Here is an 18,532-nt window from a genome sequence, read left to right on the forward strand (position 1 = left end):
GGAACACGCTGACTCCGCCAATATAGTTGATATCATCAGTGTTGACTTTTGGTTGAAATAATTTGATATTGAATTTGTTGGGAGTGACTCAAAAACATACTACTATGAAATTTTTATGATTTTGATATCAACTAATGACAGGAAGGATGAAGAGGAGTGTTGGGAGTGACCAATAAACAGATGAAAATTCAAGTTTGGAGATCGAGTAATGGTGTAACGGAGCAAGAGGAGCTGCAATGTCCTTTTAAATTGCTCGAAGATCTGTTTGGAAAGGAAACAGATGTTACTTGATGGGAAAATACAACCCTGCACGTCAACAAAACTTGGGAAACCTTCCAACCTTGATGAAGGCAAGATTTCTCCATTGATCGATGATGAAGACAGTGGACCTGTTGTGTGTGTGGAAGTGTGTTGTGTGGAATTAGGTGCTTCACATTATTCTGTAATCCCAGTAAATTTATTCTACCTTGACAAACCTTGTAGATACTAAGTTTTATTTGTTAAATCTAGGGGAAAAAATTCATCAGTTTGTGGGCTACCGCTGGAGTCCTGTTTGAAGATGATATAAAAGATTTTTAAAATTATTAGGAATTTGTTGGCTATCAGTGGAGAGGACAATTTGTTGGGGTTATGACCTATGACTAAAATGAGAATTTTGATGGAGTCGTAACACTGGCAGTGTTTGGCCTTTTTTTTATTTTTTTTTATTTCCAGTCATTCAAAGGCACATAGGCCTAAAGTCAAGATGGCAGTACAGAGACATAAAAGTCAAGCCAAAAAAGGCATACAAATCTTGAAGCAAAGCAAATAAATGAAGAACAGGCAAATAAATGAACAACAAACTCCAAATTTGTGGAGGAAACAAAGCCCGACACTGTGCAAACGGATCCACTATGGGAGAGCAAACAGGAGAGACCTGGCCATAAGCACGAAAACCACTCCAAAGTTACAACCATAAGGCGCTCTAACACCTAAGAAATCCCGCACAAAATTAAATCAAGGAGAAAAAAATTAAATCAAGGCATGAAAAATCAAAACTGACCTAGACCAGATATCTAGTCGGAGAAAATAACAGATCCGTCCATATGATTCGAAAACGAACCAAACATGAAACAGATCTAACCAAAAAAAACAAAAAAGACATAAAAAAACATTTACATAATGCATTTATTAAAACATGCCGAGTTTATTACCGTTGTAAGAGGCGGGTTTCATCTCTCCACTCCCACGGAAGGGAGACAAAGTGAAGAGGACAAAGCTGCTAGTGAGAGAAAGTTAGAGAGAGGTGGGAGAGAAAGTTGGGGCGGCTGCTTTTGGTCCTGTTTTTCTTATCTTTTGCCTTTCATGTTACTTGAGAAAGTCAATAAAAGGAGAACACTATGCTATAAAGCAAACACATTATGGGACATTTTGAAAATTGCTATATTTTGTCATAAATATTGCAAGCGCGAGTCATTAAAGAGAGAAGTCTGGGTCCATTATGAATATTTATGATAAGGAAAATAGTATATTGAACTTTTTAGATGCGACAGTCATTTTAATTTGGGGGCGGATAAAATTAAAAATGTGGATAATATATTTTGAGAGAAAAGAGTTATTACATTACTAAACTTCATAAAAGAATTTGATGAGGTAAGGATTATATATTTTGAGGGAAAAGAGTTATTACCTTACTAAACTTCTTAAAAGAATTTGATGAGGATAGGATTACAGTTGTGGTATTACAGTTATGGGGAGAGCCCCACTCACGTGATGAGGGTCCATTAACTCATTCGAATAGAACGTATCATTTACTCATAGAATTGTAGTAGAAAAAAATGTGTCAAATTTATTTATTATTTTTTTCTTTTTTCTTTTTTCGGGAGTTCTTTAGTCGCCTACACCGACTAGGTATTATTCTTAAATTTTATATTTAGGTTTATGTTCGGTTGTTTTGAATTTGATCTTCGAAATTAAAATCGATGAAATTAAAGAAAAATAACTTATAAAATTAAATCAAAATTTTCTCTAATAAAATTTCACTTGTTTGGAATGATCGGATTTTAAAATAGAATGTGATTTTATTGGATTCTAAAGAAAATTTGGTATAGTGTAGAAATATGAGAAAAATGATAGGATTTGAAATGTAATTACAAAATTATCATTTTGTTAACTATTTTAAGTCTCTAATTTTATGAACCTTCTTTATAACTATCATGTCTCTTTATCCCAAAGTGGTAAAAAGTTTAATTTATTTCAAATTCCATTTTACAAATTCCAGTTTCTTCCGAACATCAAAATATAATTTTTATTAGTTACAATCCAATTTCTTTTCTATTTCCTAAATGAAAATCCCAAAGGATTTTGGTTCCAAATTGTGATAAAAGGTTTTATTTGCTTATGGTTTAGTTTTTTTTATTATTATTATTATTATAACTACATATTATAATTACCAATTTAATTATTAATACAATATCAAATTTCTCTGTAAAATTGTGAATTCAAATTGTTTATGGTTCAGAACTTTCTTAGCTTCCTTCCGGAATTGTTCAATGGCTTCATTGGTTCGTGTTTCAAGTGTGAAAAACGAGTTTTATAGAAGACTACAATGTCGCCAACTCTCTCGTCATGTTTATTGTCCATCTTTGGTTTCTCTACATGTTCAGTCTCCTATTCAACCAAGACCTGCCTTGCAATGTCGATGGTCTTCTTCCTATGCTCCTTCTGGTATGTTCTACATCTCATGTCAGAATTGTCCTAAAATTGCTGATTCCCAAACAAATTTTTTTTTTTTTCTTTCTAATTTATTTATTCTTATTCTCTATCTTAGCAATTAACTCTAGTAGTACTGCCTCTTGGGAAGGTGTTAAAATTGTTGATATACAAATAAGGTGTTAAAATTGTTCACAATAATTGTTGTTATTATTGTGAGTAATGCTATTTAAATGGAATACTAGAATCATTTTTCTTTTGACGTTGGTGACTGTGCAGCTCATTTCCTAGAGGTGTATCGCCAGCCCAAATCTTTAGTCTTAATCTTATATATATCCAAAACTTGGCCCCTCAACATTCTTGAAATTTTTCAGTATGGCCCAACCCAATATATTTGTCTTAATATTACATAAACTCAAACTTGACCCGCAAATATGTTAGTCCAAGTCAATATATTAAATATTTAGTTCGTAGGTAGTAGTTACTCCGTATTAAGCTAATCCAATAGCAATATAATATTAGTCCTTTTGTAGTATTACTTCCCTTCCACAAGAGAGGTTCATTTATAAAAATTAAAATTTTTAAGGGAACATGTAATTAATGCATTGTTTTCTTTTAAAATTACCAAATTATTCTTTCTAATTTAAATATATATAGTTACAAAGTTTGAAATTTTTAAAAAGATAAAGGACAATAATGAAAATATAAAGGAAAGATGTTTTGACTTTTTAAAGAGGACAATTAATTTGGGACATATAAAAATAAAATAATAGACTACTAATATGGGACGGAGGGAGTATAATTTTAGCCCAACCAAATAATAGCCTTGCGTTATACTCCTACTACGAGATATATATGGTTGTATACTTAATTTTCAGCTAATTCTTTTTTTTGTTATTTCCAATATTTTGGTCCGAATTCTGGTAACTTAACAAAGAATATTGAAGAACCATGGTGACCAAAAATTTATGGCTCAAAAAGGTTATTTCAATTAGAGAGATGGTCACACACTTCTGATCAGTTAATTATTGCTATTTAACTTCTGAAAATTTTCTCTAACTTTGTGAATTCAAGTTGTTTTAGAACATTGGTTTTTAGGAGTTGTTCAATGGCTGCATCGGTTCATGTTGGTCGTGTAAAAAAGGAGGTTTGTAGAAGACTACTACTATGTCGCCAACTCTCTTATTGTCCATCCCTAGTTTCTCCTCCGGCATGGTCTTCTTCCTCTGGTATTTTCTACATCCCATATCTTGCATGTCCAGTCCTAAAATTGCATGCTGTCATACCCAAACAACAATTTTTTTTTTTTTCTAATTTATTTATTCATATTCTCTCTCTTGGCACTCTTTTATTGATCTTGTGTTTTTCTATTTCATTTTTGAGTTTTCAAATTTTTTTTTTGTATGTTGTATTCAAACAGGATTCCGCTTGATTGTATTCATTCGACATAACCAAATCAAAATAGGGTGGATAAAGTACGCACCAACTAGTTATAAGATTACATTGATAGCTATATATATATTTTTGTAAAAATTGCTCTCAAATTGTATGTATTTTTTTTCATTGGCGGGACACCCTCCTTCCTTTATGTCTCGAACTTTGGCAAAAACGCACAATCCTATATTGGCGTCTTCTATTCAAATGTTATGGTGTTAGTTACTGTTGTGAATAATGCTATTTAAGCTGAATACTACACTAAAAATCATTTTTGTGAATGGCAGCTTATTTGGTAGACGCTTGAGTGAGCTCTTTTTTGTAATGGGAGGAATGAGAAGTACAGTGCGTGAGTACAGTAAGGCTGAGGCTGAGGCTGAGTTTAAAAATCAGAGTGACCGGGCAAAAAGTTGGACCTCCCATTAGCTATGAAACTTGAAAATAATTGCAATAAAGTGACCCGTGGTCGCCCTACGTTGCAATCATTCAATTGAAAACATTGTTGACTTTTATTGCTACTGAATGATCAAGTTGACAACCACGGTCATTGGTCACTTCTATTGCTATTTACTGACCAAGAACAGTTATTCTTAGGTCGGTCACTAAACTATACTCTCTCTATATTATTACTATTTATTTTTTATTGTCCAATTTAATTTTTTTTTTAGTAATGGTATTATGGGAGTCATCTTATTGATAAGTTTTTTTTTTTTTTTTACTTAACTAATAAATTAAAAGATACATTAAAAAGATCATTTTAACTTTTCACAAATTTCAGTAAAATGTTTTAATTCAATAGCAAAATAAGAAAAGTTCATGTATCTTGTCATGAGAGAACTCTCGTGATAGTATTATTCTTAATTTTTTGTTGTAATATTCTCAATTTATTCTTTGATTAAAGCATGAGATCTCATTATAAAAGAGTATATTTAAAAACTCATTTCCCACCACGTACTATAATAATAAAACTTTAGTAGGATTATGGAGTAATATTTAAAGCAAAATTATTTTTAACTAAACATCTTATGGCCTAGTGGTATTTCATTTACCTCCCAAAATAAATAATGAGAATTGAAGTTCCTAAAAAGACAAAGTGAGTTTGTGTTTTTCTTATTAATGACAAAAAATTATAAAAAATTAGATTGGGTATGCCTCCTACACTTTGTAACATTTGTGTTTTGATCCAATCAAAATTAAGCTTGATGATTATGAAAAAAAAAAAAAAAAAAAAAAAAAGAAGAATCTGATTTTTATTCATATTGATGAAGAATATCACGGAAATAAATCGACGATTCAATCTCTGAAATTCAATATGATTAAAATATATTTATTTCAATCTCTAAAATTCAATATGATAAAATATATTTACTTCAAAAATTGGGATTGATGTAGAAAAAATGCATTATAATGTTACTGCATTTTGCTGTCATTATTAATAATTCAAAGTGTCTACTTGCATTAATCTTATTGTTACCTGTTCATGTAGATCAAATTTTGTCTTCACCTTAGAGTCCAACATCTTTCTGATACCCAATTAAATATGGTGCAACAAAATTTTAAAATACATTCACATGCAGAAAATTGTATATACAAAACGCGATCTTTTTATTGCCACGTAGTATGAAATAAAGAACCGTACAGACCACTGAGGAAAAAAAAAAAAAAAAAAGACAATCTTAAATAAGCACTTAGGTCCGCATCCGATCGATTCGGCAACGACTCCAACTCTACAAACAAATTGAAGTCTTTCAAAATTTATAAATTTTATTTATTTATTTATTTATTTGATCTATCTCCAAGTCAAATTGTCTCTCATTTATAATTTGGTTTTATAGTCACAAGTTTGATCAGCAACAGTTATAGTCATAACATTAATGGTGAAATCGCAGGTTGCATATGCAACAACACCAATTTTGATGAAATTCAAGATACGAACCTTGCCGGAAATTCTAGTGGAGGCAGAGAGAGGCAACGTACCAGAGAGGACGTCCGAGTAGGCATTGGAATTGGTGAGCAATCGATCCGCCAATACGGTGACGCTGACATTCATAGGTTTGGTTTTGTCGGCGGATATCTTCCCGGCCGGAATCGGCACTTCTCCGACGAGTTCGCCCATGTATTTCAAGGAAGCAGAGCTGTTCCTATAATTGAACCCGACTTTGTTAGGGTTTTTAACGGAGAGACTGACATCGACGGTGACGTTCAGGTATACTCTGCGGCCGTTCAACGCGTCGAGAGAGAAGTCCAGATTCTCGAGAGAGACGGGGTTGACGGTGATGACGGGATCTTTGGGCTTGAAGACGGTGAGTGCTAAAATGACAATCAGAAGAACCACCGCCAATATAACGCCAAAAGTCACCAACAAACATATCTTTCTTCTTCTGCTCATGCGTTTGGGAGATGAACAAGGCCCATCAACAGATTTTTCATTCACCTTCAAAGGAGAAGATTCTAAATCCATATTTTGGTTGGTAAAATAAAAATGAGAATATGAAACAACTCAAAATCAAATCAAAAGTGGGAACTGAACTGAACACACGCGCACACACACATATATATGTGTATATACGCACTATTCGTTTCTTAGATGATTCAATATGATACTCGTTGTGACAATGATGCTTTTGGGTGGACTCCCGATGATGTTTGAATTGTTCTGGTCCATCCAGTGGCTGCTCAAGCTAAAAATATAAAAATTGACGTTGGAATTATAATAGTTAATGTCAAGTTATTAAATCTCTCTACTATTTGGTTGGAGTCTAATAAAATAGGAATAAAAAAAGGAATAAGTTTGTCTTAGGTTGCATAATTATGGCTCTCCTTCTAATATTGACATTGATATGAATTAATAATAACATGACATTTGTCTTAGACAGCAGGGCTCTCCTTCTAATGGAGGAGGTGGCAGAGTTTAAGGATACTTGCCACCTTCTTTATTCTTAAACTCTAATAATTTACGGTCAATTTTTAGAGTCTGCAATAGAAAATCTCAAATATGAATTATTTTTTAAAAATTTTGACACGTGTCACATTTTTATTAGTCTATAAGTCAACATCAGAAAGACATTTTTATTTATGCGACTTGAGACAGCATTGTTTATAAAAAGAAATAAATAAATAAATAAAAATTAGGAAAATAACAGTATAAAATAAATAATTTTTTTGGAGGCATTCTACCTGAGAGCGAGAAGGCCTATTTATTTAACAAAATGTAACACTAATTCAACAAATTTACTTCAAAAAGTGTTGGGCTTGGAGAGCATTTTTCAATAGTATTATTCACTATGTCCCAAAAAAAAAAAAAAATCACCTTTTGAGTCACAATTTTGCTAAATGGATATTTATTTTGGACGAATTCTATAAGTCACACAGTTTTCAAGATGAATATTTATTTTGAGACGGGAGGAAGTGCATTTTTTATAGTATGCTGTTGAGGTTCTAACAGGCATGCGTTTAAATTTGAGACGCAACAAGAGACTTTAATTTCTCTCAAAAATTCTTGCGGTCATATTTAGACTTTTTCTTGAGAATTCAGAGTCATATTTAAACTTATTCTCGGAATTCAGATTCATATTTAGACTTATTATTGAAAATTCAGATCTTGTAGCAGTAGTATACCGAAAGGTCAAATTACGTGCCTCACATGTAAGCTTGGGAGATTGGTTATATTTTCCAAAAAGTAGGCAAGCTTAGCTGATTTTATTGCAGTATGTATATTTTTATTTAATATGTTTTTTAACTTAACAAAAAAACACATTTATACATTTATTTTGGACCTGTTTGATATACTTTTTTGGAATTTTTATTTTTGTCAAATATTGTAACAGTGAATAGTAGAAAAAACACGTTTGGTAAAAAAATATTTTGTTTTACTTTGTGTCGAAACGTTTTGTGAATGGTGGCTAATAATCGAAACACTAATTTGGTATTTTTATATGTTTCAACAGTATACCAATTGTTATTGTAGCGATAAACAGTAAAAATAAGTTTTTGTTTTTTAAAAAAAATAAATAAATAAATAATAAAACTCTTTTTCAAACCAATCATTATATTTTTTAAACTTGCAACATTTTTTTACCAAATATGATTTCAAGTTTTTACTTCCAAACAACTCACAACAAATAGATGTTACCAAACATGATTCTGATTACTTTTAAAACACCCTACAATAAAATATTTATTTTGTTTTTAATTAAAAAAAAAAAAAAAAAAAAAACGCATACCAAACATGTTTTTTTTATTCTGGATGTGATGTGATTCATGTGAACCCTTAACTTTCTACACTTAAGTTAAAAGTAAAATTACGGGCCTCACATGTAAGATTGGGTAATATTTTCCGCCCCAAAAAAAAAAAAAAAGTAGCCCAGTTTAACTTGAAAACTCGTCAAGTTGGGCCCATATTAATAAAGTAGATTAATTGGTAGCCCAATTTCAGCGGAAGTTGGGCCTTTAAGTGGATTAATTAGTCCGTCCACCATGACCATCCAGAAAGGGGAAGGTTAGGATGGGCTTACCTGCTGATGCCTATCAAAGTTGTTGGTTTTGGAAAATGATATACTTCTCTGATTTTATTTTGAATTAGGTAACTACTGTATTTATTTGTGAAACTTATTGGCTTTTTGTGTGATTTAAAGTAATTTTTTAATATGGAAAATTTATTAATATAGAAAAAAAAAATAGCAAAACTTACTATTATAGTATCAAAACCCTCATATAACTTAATAACTTCAATTTAACTTTTTACCATGAATAAGTGATATCTTAACCCGTCTATTAAATCGTCAAAAATAATTAAAAGTTACAATTTTTTATCTTGAATATATATATATAATAAAAATATATTAATAGAAAAAAGAAAATTATAGATAGAGAGAAACCTAGTGTAATCTTCGTTCTTTCCTTTTCTTTCACAATTCGTTTAATTTGCTAAAATAGGAAACACAAATGTATAAAATAATATAATATAATATATTTTTCTTTGAAAAAAATATATAGTCTTTGTTACAAGGATTCAAGCTTAGTAAGAGCGCCCTCTAACTTTTTCCCTCCCTACAACCATTGGTGGTTATGTACTAAGGTTTTACATGGTACCCAAAAAATAAAAATTCATTATTATATTGTAAAAAAATTAAATTAAGTAGATAAACAAATCATAAAAGAAAAGCAAAAGCAAAAGCAAAAGAAGATGTGAAACTGCTGAGGATCTCATCCTTTTCATTTCATGTAACTGTTCTTGTCCATATTTGGATTGGAATGTATTTCTATATGCATACTTGTAGGAACTAGAAAGAGATGTTGATTCTGTTGTTTTTTTTTTTTTTTTTTTTTTTTTTTTGTGTATTATTAATTAATTATGCACGCATGAGAAGTTGGTCAGAGACTACATGGGTCTCGAATGATACTCTCCCTGTGTTACTTTGGACACCCTATTAAGGTTATGGAATCTGACTGAATCAAACAAGTTTTGTGGCTTCGATTCCATCCAAGCTGTGCTATCTCCGGATCAAAATCTGTGAAGCTCTGAACCAAGTCAATGAATACAGTGATCGATCGAAGCTGAGAAAACTTCAATCTCAGACTGCAGGGGTTAGCTTTGAGTACTTCATAAGTGGCTAAATTCACAAGTTAAGCATATTCACCAAAATAATGAACCTAAGATGACTGCAAGTCCTGCAATGTTAAGATAATGGACTCAACAAAATGTTCTAGCGAAATTTGGTGATTGCAAAACTTATAAAACTAATTAAGAACAACTTTTTTTTTTTTTTTCACTTTGGTTCTGACCCCTTTTGATGCTTTTTATTCCAAATCTTTTTTACTTTGGTTCTGACCCCTTTTGAAGATATATTTATTCCAAAGGTATTTTCTTAGATGATTATTGGGATGAAGACCATAGATATACACCTACAAATACTAAAGCTAATTTCAACAGAGAACATGTTAATGATAAAAACATCAGATTTTTAACTGTGTTCATCATTAGGTTGATACAGGTAATCATACAAAACAGTGGAACAAAATTTTGCAAATTATTGTAACTTGTTCCTGTAGAAGGTTATATAATAATAGATTATCAAGTGTTCTCTTCAGCATCAAGTCCAAGATCTTTCAATCCAAATAACCAATTATTATTATTTTATTTTTTTCTGTCAAAGAAAATTGTTATTATTATTTTGGTCAAAGAGAAAGCATATATTACTAGGATTATTCTGCCGAATCTTTAACCTTTAAGTCAAGGAACATTAGTATTGAATTAGTTTAATGTACACCCAAAATATTCCGTATGTAATATACACCCAAACATGCATGCACAAAGGAAAATTGTATACATCCAAACACATACATCCAAAACAACCATGGTATTATTATTGCCACATATGAAATAAAAGATCAGTAACATACTGAAAAAAGAGACAAGTACACAGATACTGTACCGTATTTCTATAATCAATCTTAAATAAGTCGGCATCCGATGTGACAACGACTCGCTACCCTACAAACAAACCGATCTCTTTCTCTCCCTATCTCTCTAACCCAAATCCTCTCCGGCGCATCCCCGACTACACCGGTCACCGGAGAGGATTTTCTCCTCTCTAACTCTCTCCGTGTGTCTCTGATTTATAATTTGGTTTTATAGTGACAAGTTTGATCGGCAACAGTTCTACTCAAAACATTAATGGTCAAATCGCAGGTGGTATACGAAACAACATGAATTTTGATGAAATTCAAGATACGAACTTTGCCCGGAATTCGAGTGTAGGTGGTGAGAGGCAACGTACCGGAGAGGACATCGGAGTAGGCATTCGAATTGGTGAGCAATCGATCCGCCAACACGGTGAGAGACATATTCATAGGGCGTGTTTGGTCGGAGGATATCTCCCCCGCGGGGATCGGCGCTTCTCCGACGATTTCGCCTCTGTATTTCAAGAAAGCGGAGCTGTTGGTGTACTTGAACCCGACCTTGTTAGGGTTTTTAACGGAGAGATTGACATCGACGGTGACGTTGATGTGTACTCTGGGGCCGTTGAGGACGTCCAGAGAGAAGTCCACATCTTTGAGAGAGACGGAGTTAACGGTGGTGACGGGACGTTTGGGCTTGAAGACGGTGAGGCCCAAAATCACCATGAGCAGAACCACCGCCAATATAACGGCGAAAGTCACCAACAAGCATATTTTTGTTCTGCTCATGCGTTTCGAAGATGAAGGAGGGCTCATTGATTTCCCATTCACCTTCGATGAAGAAGATTCTAATTCCATATTTTTCGCTCAAAATCAAACCAAATCAAAAGTGGCTCGTGAACTCAACAGAATATATATATATATATATATATATATATATATATATATATATATATATTCGTTTCTTAGATTGTACTACAGCTATGCCTTTGGGTTGACTCCTGATGACGTTTGAATTGTAGGTCGGTTGGTTTGGGGAATTTGGGTATATATCACATATGGTTAGGTTTTGAGTCCCAGTAACAACAATTTGATATCCGAAAGAAGAGGAAGATATCTATACTATGTAGGCTTCAGTTGCAACCGTTCACTTCACCATTACTGTATATAGTGCGTCATATCATATCATATCATATCATGCATGGACACATTTTTATGCGTGTAAGATTTTGTGGTTATGAATGGACTGGTTTGAGTTAGCGTGCAAGATTTGAAGAGGGGAAGGTTAATATTATACTGTATAATCTACATGTTAGTTCGACTGACCATTCCATTTAAACCGCTGTGCTATTAATCATGATATTATAAATTGCTAGAAAACAAGCTTGGGAACATTCATGTGACATTTATTTTGAGAATATAACACTCACCAATTAATATTTATTTTGAGAATGTAACAGCTAATACACTTTTACTATGCAAAAACTTTACTTCAAAAGAAACTGAAAAAAAAAAAAGCATTACTTCCATTTTGAAGTTGCAGAAATTTCTCACTTAATTACGGAAAAACAAAAATGCAGAAATGCAAAATTAAAAAATTTAGTCTTGCATAAACATTTGCCTGTCAGAATTCAAATCTATTGCTTTTAAAACTAAAAAATGTTCATGAGTTGTGAGTTTTTAAATTTTAATCATTAAAATAAATTTTTTTAAATATTTGAAAAGTAAATAAATCATGTAATAAAAAATATCATAGGGATTCTGTTAGGGTAATTTATACATATATTGTTGTGATACATTAATCAAAAGTTGAAATTGCGTGCCTCACCTGTAATAATGGGAGTTTGGTCATATATTTCAAAAAAAGGAGCACAGCTTGGCTAGAAAATTGGTGTAAGTTGGACCCATGTTAATTAATATGAATACAGTTGAGAGTTGGGGATTAATTAGTGTTCCGCCAACACCATCCCCGAAAGGGTAAGCTGGGATGGGCTTTGGCTTACGCGTATCAAAGTAGTTGGATGTTGAAGTCACTGCACCGTGTTTGGTTATGATTTTTTCTTTTTGCAAAAGTCAAAAAACTTTCTTTCAAAACTTGTCAAGAATAACTTAACAAGTACAATATATCCCTTCTCATGGCAAACTCCCCTAACAAGATTTGCCTTTCAGCTGTAGTTTACCATACTTGGAGGAGCGAAATGATCGGAATTTCCGAAAGGAATGCCTCGTCACAAAGAATGGTTTTGGGCAAGATGTGCAGCATCATTACATCAATCCTCAAGTTGGGTTGCCTTCGTGGTTGTTCAGTCTCAAGATCCATCCTCAGCAGTCCGCCCTGGGCAAGGTGACCAGGGCGGTTGGCCTCCAATTTGGCAGGACTTCAAATTTAGAATCATAATGCAAATATAGTAATGTGTATATGTAACCATAATTTTCATAATTAGACAATACACTTATATGTTATGTAAATTTATGGTAATAAATAACTTTAAAAAAAAATAATTATGATAAGAAACACACATAGTTATAATATTTATATGGAAAATGATTCTTGTACCGAATAATTTGAGTGAATTGCTAGACCTATTCTTTTAATTGATCAATTATGTAACAAATAAAGAATTGCTAGACCTATTCTTTTAATTGATCAATTATGTAACAAATAAAGTAGTGGAACCTCTATTTATTTGTATTTGGTATAAATAATATCACTACTCTATTTAAATATATAATATAACAATTTGTATGGTGAAAATAATTTGTTCGGATCCCCTCCCATCAAAATAAAAAATAAAATAAATTTTCTATATTTAAACTCAAAAACTTGTTTATTTTATTATTATATTATTTTTAGGCTCATGTCGATGCATGTCAGGTTCCGTTAAGCGTAGTCTAAACAACCAAAATTTTAATACATGGGTACAATCAACTGTCACATTCTCCAAAATAACCTTGAAAATTTTCTAAAACATGACATGGTTTCTGATATTAATAGAAGAAAAATATTTTCAAAACTACAAGTCTTAAGAGAAACTTTACCGTGAGGAACAAAAAAAATAATTGAGGTATTGGATGTTATAAAAAGTCTAGGTTATTGTTTTCCAAATGCTTGAATTGCATATAAAATATTATTGACTATCAAAATTATAGTTGGATTTGCTGATGATAAAAGTTTTCCAAAGTTAAAGTTGATCAAATCTTATCTACTGTCGACAATATGTTGAAAAAATTTGTACTTTAATTTTTAATTTTGCAATTCAAAATGCAAGACGATCACATTTATTTTGATATGAAGTTGAGTTTTGATTTTTGTGACTAAGTTATGTTGAATATTTCTTTTAATTTTTTTAAAAAAATGATAGGTCTTCTGACGTTAATTGTCGACTCTTCTTACGAATAAAACGTGATTGGATCTCACTAGAATTCTTACAAAAAATTCCCGTAAACATATATTTCTTTTCGACTCATTCCCAACCACGTTAAGAGTAGTCGGCAATTGAAGTCGGAAGATTTATCACTTCTCATTTTTTTATGAAAGTGGATCATACTTTTTATAAAGCACCAAGATTGGATTTTATTTTGTATGTTTTCAACATTAATATATTTTGTGTTTATCGTATCATTTTAATGAAAATTTCGCACTCTTATAAATTTTTGACACGTGCAAAACCTTATATATAAAAGATTTTTCATTTGAAAGTTCATCTAGAACCTCTCAAAATCTAAGTGTCTTGCATTTGAAAGTGACCTTTCAAAATTTTGAGAGTCCCAGACCAGTCAATCTCCAACCGCAAGATATGTGTTTTTTTGACAGCCAGATTGACATCGGAAAAGGCAACGGATAGTTTGGTTTAACCCCTAATTTGTCTGTTAAACCAGGGTATTTCTTTGACATTGCGATTGGGCTTTGCTTGGACTTGCCTTCTGGTGGGCTTGTTTCACTTCCTGTTTCCGCCGAAGGCCCACACTGTACCTATTTTAAATTTATAAATTGGCTTAAACTTTTGAGAAAAAAAAAAAAAGGTACAATATATCCCTATAAGCCAAATTCTCCCTTTAAAAAAAAAAAAAACACAAGAGAGCTGAAATTCGCTACTTGTAGGAACTATATACACTCCAATTACGCATGTAATTTTATATGCGTAATTGTAGGATCTAGAAAGATGTTGTGTGTGAGAACTGTAGTAATAATTATGCGTAGGAGAAGTTGCTCTGGGACCCATCCCCATGGGCCTTGAATGATACTCACCTTTGTTACTTGGAGTGTGGAGAGTCTTTGACGCAACAATGATCCCTCCGACACACCACAGTTAATAAAGTTAGAAGCATCCAATAGTTCCTGGACCAAATAAAACCCAGCCAAGAGTACAGCCATAAATTAACCTGAAATTGGACCTTTTCCCATGTCACATTGACAGAGAAACCATGCAGAGAAGTGTGTGTGTATATATATAAAGAGTTAGCCTAATGCACGAGGCTCTCATTATTACAAGGTCTGAAGAAGGTCAGATGTATACCGTTCAACAATGCTGGGAAGGTCATGCTGCTTGGGTGGAAGGAAGAAATTTTGTTGAGGGCATGCCGCATGCAGGTCAAAACAGGATAAATAGGGGCATTGAACAAATAAGTTTTTGTTTCATGCTTTAACATAGTAATGGATTGTAAGAGTAATAGCAGTAAAGAATTCCACCGTTCTTGAATAAACTATTAGAAACAGATAAATGCAGTAAATTAATTGCCCAAAAAGCTTAGCCAAATCATTTGCATTGCATTTGGTTGTCTACTTATTTGTTTAATTTCAAGCTACAAGGCAATTAAAACCATTAGGGATTTATATACAAAACTTTTTTCCATTGTTTGATTGGTTTGTTGTTACAAGGATAATCACCAAGTGAAGGAAACAAGGGTTATTCTGTGCTGGATGCTAATGGAACATTTCTGACTCAAAACACAGCAACAAGCACACGCGCTTAATGCATATGGTTAGCTCTACCATAATGTTTGTCGCGCGCAAAGAGATTTCAACATCTTCCTTGGATAGTCTCTGGAATTTATTCATTTATTTTCCTTTCCATGGTTTGATAATTTGGAAAGAACATAGCAAACTCTCATCCACGGTCATCAGTGCACCTGCATTGTTGAATTCTCCACAGTAGTTTGGTGCCGAGAATATGGTAACCAGCTGCCTGTTTGCAAAGAATTCATAACCATCTTCAACCACCTGCAATGTCATTTTTGGTAAAAGTAAGAATCACAGTTCCGCATTCATATACAATCAGTTACTTATCAACAAAAAAGAAAATCGGGACCTGGTGAGCTCGGCATATGAGATCAAGGTCATGTTGCTTCAAGAACTCAGCCACCTTGTCCGGTCCAAAGGTAAATGAAACACCCCTATCATTCTCACCCCACCCTGTAATGTCTCTATCAGGGTCAGACCAAAGCAGATCACAAAGGAGGCCTTGGTCTGGGACATCAATAGGCCTTTCAATGACTCTTATCTGATCCAAGCTCTCCATTTCTGGCGAAAGCCCACCGTGCATGCATAAGATCTTGTCATCAATAACTGCAGCCACTGGCAAACAGTTGAAGCAATCTGTAAAAGTTCTCCAGAGGCGAACAGTGAACCGACGCTTGCACTCATCATAGAATCCGTAGATTCTATTAATGGAAGCACATTCGTGGTTTCCACGGAGGAGAAAGAAGTTATCAGGGAATTTGATCTTGTAAGCTAGGAGGAGGCATATGCTCTCAATACTTTGCTTTCCTCTGTCCACATAATCTCCAAGGAATAGGTAGTTGGCATCCGGTGGAAAGCCACCGGACTCAAAGAGCCGTAGTAAGTCTGAATATTGCCCATGAATGTCACCTGCAAAAAATTACATTCACCTTACCATACATTTCTCAACAACACAGACAACACCTCTCAAATTTTAATTAGGATACATTTTTAGTAAAGTCAATTAATAAGGCATGGCAATACATAGACAATTGTGGAAGGACTTGCCAGAATTTTGTTCACCCCCAACTTCTCTTTAATTGTGGAATTCCAACCATTCAAATCTCATTAGAAAAAATGCATTTAAATTCTGCAAATGTTAGGACTGACATTTGAAATCTTTCAGGACATGACAGATCCTAAAATATGAAGTATCAGGCCTGCAGGGATCCAACAGACTTTCAAAATTCCTCGATTTGAATTTTAATTGAAAAAAAGAAAAAGAAAAATTGGGTACTTTATTTTTGAAATAACAAAAATATCGATGATTAATCTGTCTGACTAATGGAAGAACCATGGAAAGAAATGAAAAGAAATAATTAAATAAAAAAAGATGCAATTACTAGCAATTGAGAAGAAGCATGATTGTAGATAATGTTATATCCAGGAAATATATTTACAGAAATGCTACACAGAAGAATATAGAATTAATTTGATTAATCCATGCATGGTAAGATTAATTGGGTGAAAAATAGTGAAAAAGAAGGTAGTGGTGATAAGAGTTTGTACCACAAACATTAATGGGAGCTTCTAACTCCAAAAGATTAGGTTGGCTGAGGAAGATATCCTTGGCCATCATGCAAAGTTGACGGATCTCCGTCTCTGTCAGCTGAATCTTCTTCCCTCTGATCTTCCTCCCTTCCAAAAGCCTCTCTATAATTTCATCCACCCCTTCCATTCCACCCAGATCACTTCCTATCCTATATATAAACTAACTTCTTTTTTTTTAATTTTATATATATTTTTTCTAATATTCCCTTCTCGATCAAACACTCGCTGATGGATCAATAATACTTGTAAAGCTAGTATAATTCATTGTACGCAGATTTGTTAGTGACATTGGAAAGGAGAAAAAGGAAATACAGAATAAGTTATGGATTAGAGATGGAGAAGAAAAGTGCAGAAGAATCGTAAAGGTTAGTTAGAGATATATTTGGCAAGTGATGTTTATCTGTTACAAATGTGAAGGAATAGGTCCCCCTCATTCCCCCGATTTCTTTGGGCGATTCATCCAATCATTTTATCTGTCCGTGTATATCTAAATGTATATAGACAAACATTTTACACATATACAACAGTACATGTAGCTAATAAACTGATTTCCATCAACCACTTCGGGATAGGGATGGCAATTTGCTCTGCGGTCAAGTATTATAATGATTTTGGGGACCATTTAGCTTATTGGTGCGGGGATGATTTTTATTAATGAAAATCAGCGCGGGTTCACCGCCGTTTAGGTAGGTAAATTACTAAATTACTCTTATTTTATTAGTATATGTAGTTAGCCTTTAGAAACTTTAGGTCACATTCACTCAAACAGAATCCTATGAATTAAGAACGCTCGTACCCTTAAAATTTTATATTAAACTATTGATTATCCATTTTTTATGAATTTTTTCAATAGTTATATAATTGTATTAGAAAATATATATATATATATATATATATATTAAAAGGAGAAGAAATTTTAGAACTAAACGGGGAGAGACAGGTGCCCGTGGAAATGAAAAAGTTATAGGGGTAGGAATGGGGTGGAAAGGTCCCCGTTTAGGCGGTTTTGGGCGGGGGACGAAGCGGAGATTCTAAACGGTTGCAGGGTGGGGGAAGGTACACCCGCTTAAAACTGTCCATTGCCTGAGAGTTGCTTTGCGTTGATTTTATTTTCAGGCATTTTTCTACACTAACACACACATATAGACGAATGGTGAATCTTCATCTTCTTCCCCTTAAATTTGAAACCTCTCAAATTCTTCTTCTACATGCATATAACATCCATTGGAACCTTCATTTAAGCTTAGTTCAAGATTCCAAGATTGCTTCAGGAGTCAAGAATCTTCCCGAAACTATCTTTGCTTTTTTGGCATATTGCCGCTTTCATGATTTTCCCATTCATGGTCTTGGATATAGTTTTGGATCTAGTTTGTTATTTTCTTGTTTCTAGTGTTTCCATCCTTCTTTGCAGTTTGATTTTTTGGTGGCAGATTTGAAATTTTTTTTTTTTTTTTTTTT

The 18,532-nt window shown here is 33.0% G+C and overlaps 3 protein-coding genes across 3 annotated transcripts; all 3 read right to left on the reverse strand.

The window, feature by feature from the left end:
- Positions 1 to 5,699: 5,699 nt before the first annotated feature.
- On the reverse strand, positions 5,700 to 6,623 carry LOC132315086 (uncharacterized). Its single transcript, XM_059813844.1, has one exon. It carries the CDS (start codon positions 6,584 to 6,586, stop codon positions 5,942 to 5,944), a length of 645 nt encoding a protein of 214 aa, XP_059669827.1. The 5' UTR covers positions 6,587 to 6,623; the 3' UTR covers positions 5,700 to 5,941.
- A 3,842-nt stretch (positions 6,624 to 10,465) lies between these two features.
- Positions 10,466 to 11,836, reverse strand: LOC132313440 (uncharacterized). The gene has a single exon (XM_059812204.1). It carries the CDS (start codon positions 11,380 to 11,382, stop codon positions 10,744 to 10,746), a length of 639 nt encoding a protein of 212 aa, XP_059668187.1. The 5' UTR covers positions 11,383 to 11,836; the 3' UTR covers positions 10,466 to 10,743.
- A 3,472-nt stretch (positions 11,837 to 15,308) lies between these two features.
- On the reverse strand, positions 15,309 to 17,492 carry LOC132313441 (serine/threonine-protein phosphatase PP1-like). The gene is made up of 3 exons (XM_059812205.1): positions 17,033 to 17,492; positions 15,834 to 16,393; positions 15,309 to 15,745 (listed from the first exon to the last, which is right to left on the reverse strand). The coding sequence occupies exons 1-3, from the start codon at positions 17,199 to 17,201 to the stop codon at positions 15,584 to 15,586; spliced, it is 891 nt and encodes a 296-aa protein (XP_059668188.1). The 5' UTR covers positions 17,202 to 17,492; the 3' UTR covers positions 15,309 to 15,583.
- Between the last annotated feature and the right edge of the window lie 1,040 nt (positions 17,493 to 18,532).

This window comes from Cornus florida, unplaced genomic scaffold (assembly GCF_030987335.1).
Source record: "Cornus florida cultivar Cherokee Brave unplaced genomic scaffold, ASM3098733v1 CherokeeBrave_3.0.0_Hap2_Chr06, whole genome shotgun sequence".
Classification (NCBI taxonomy): domain Eukaryota; kingdom Viridiplantae; phylum Streptophyta; class Magnoliopsida; order Cornales; family Cornaceae; genus Cornus; species Cornus florida.

Excerpts from the sequence above, each read along its gene's own strand:
- LOC132313441 (XM_059812205.1), bottom strand. The coding sequence starts at position 17,201 with ATGGAAGGGGTGGATGAAATTATAGAGAGGCTTTTGGAAGGGAGGAAG. Across the intron at positions 16,394-17,032 it reads AGCTCCCATTAATGTTTGTG|GTGACATTCATGGGCAATAT; the intron begins GTACAAACTCTT and ends AATTTTTTGCAG. Across the intron at positions 15,746-15,833 it reads TCATATGCCGAGCTCACCAG|GTGGTTGAAGATGGTTATGA; the intron begins GTCCCGATTTTC and ends ATGACATTGCAG.
- LOC132313440 (XM_059812204.1), bottom strand. The coding sequence starts at position 11,382 with ATGGAATTAGAATCTTCTTCATCGAAGGTGAATGGGAAATCAATGAGC.
- LOC132315086 (XM_059813844.1), bottom strand. The coding sequence starts at position 6,586 with ATGGATTTAGAATCTTCTCCTTTGAAGGTGAATGAAAAATCTGTTGAT.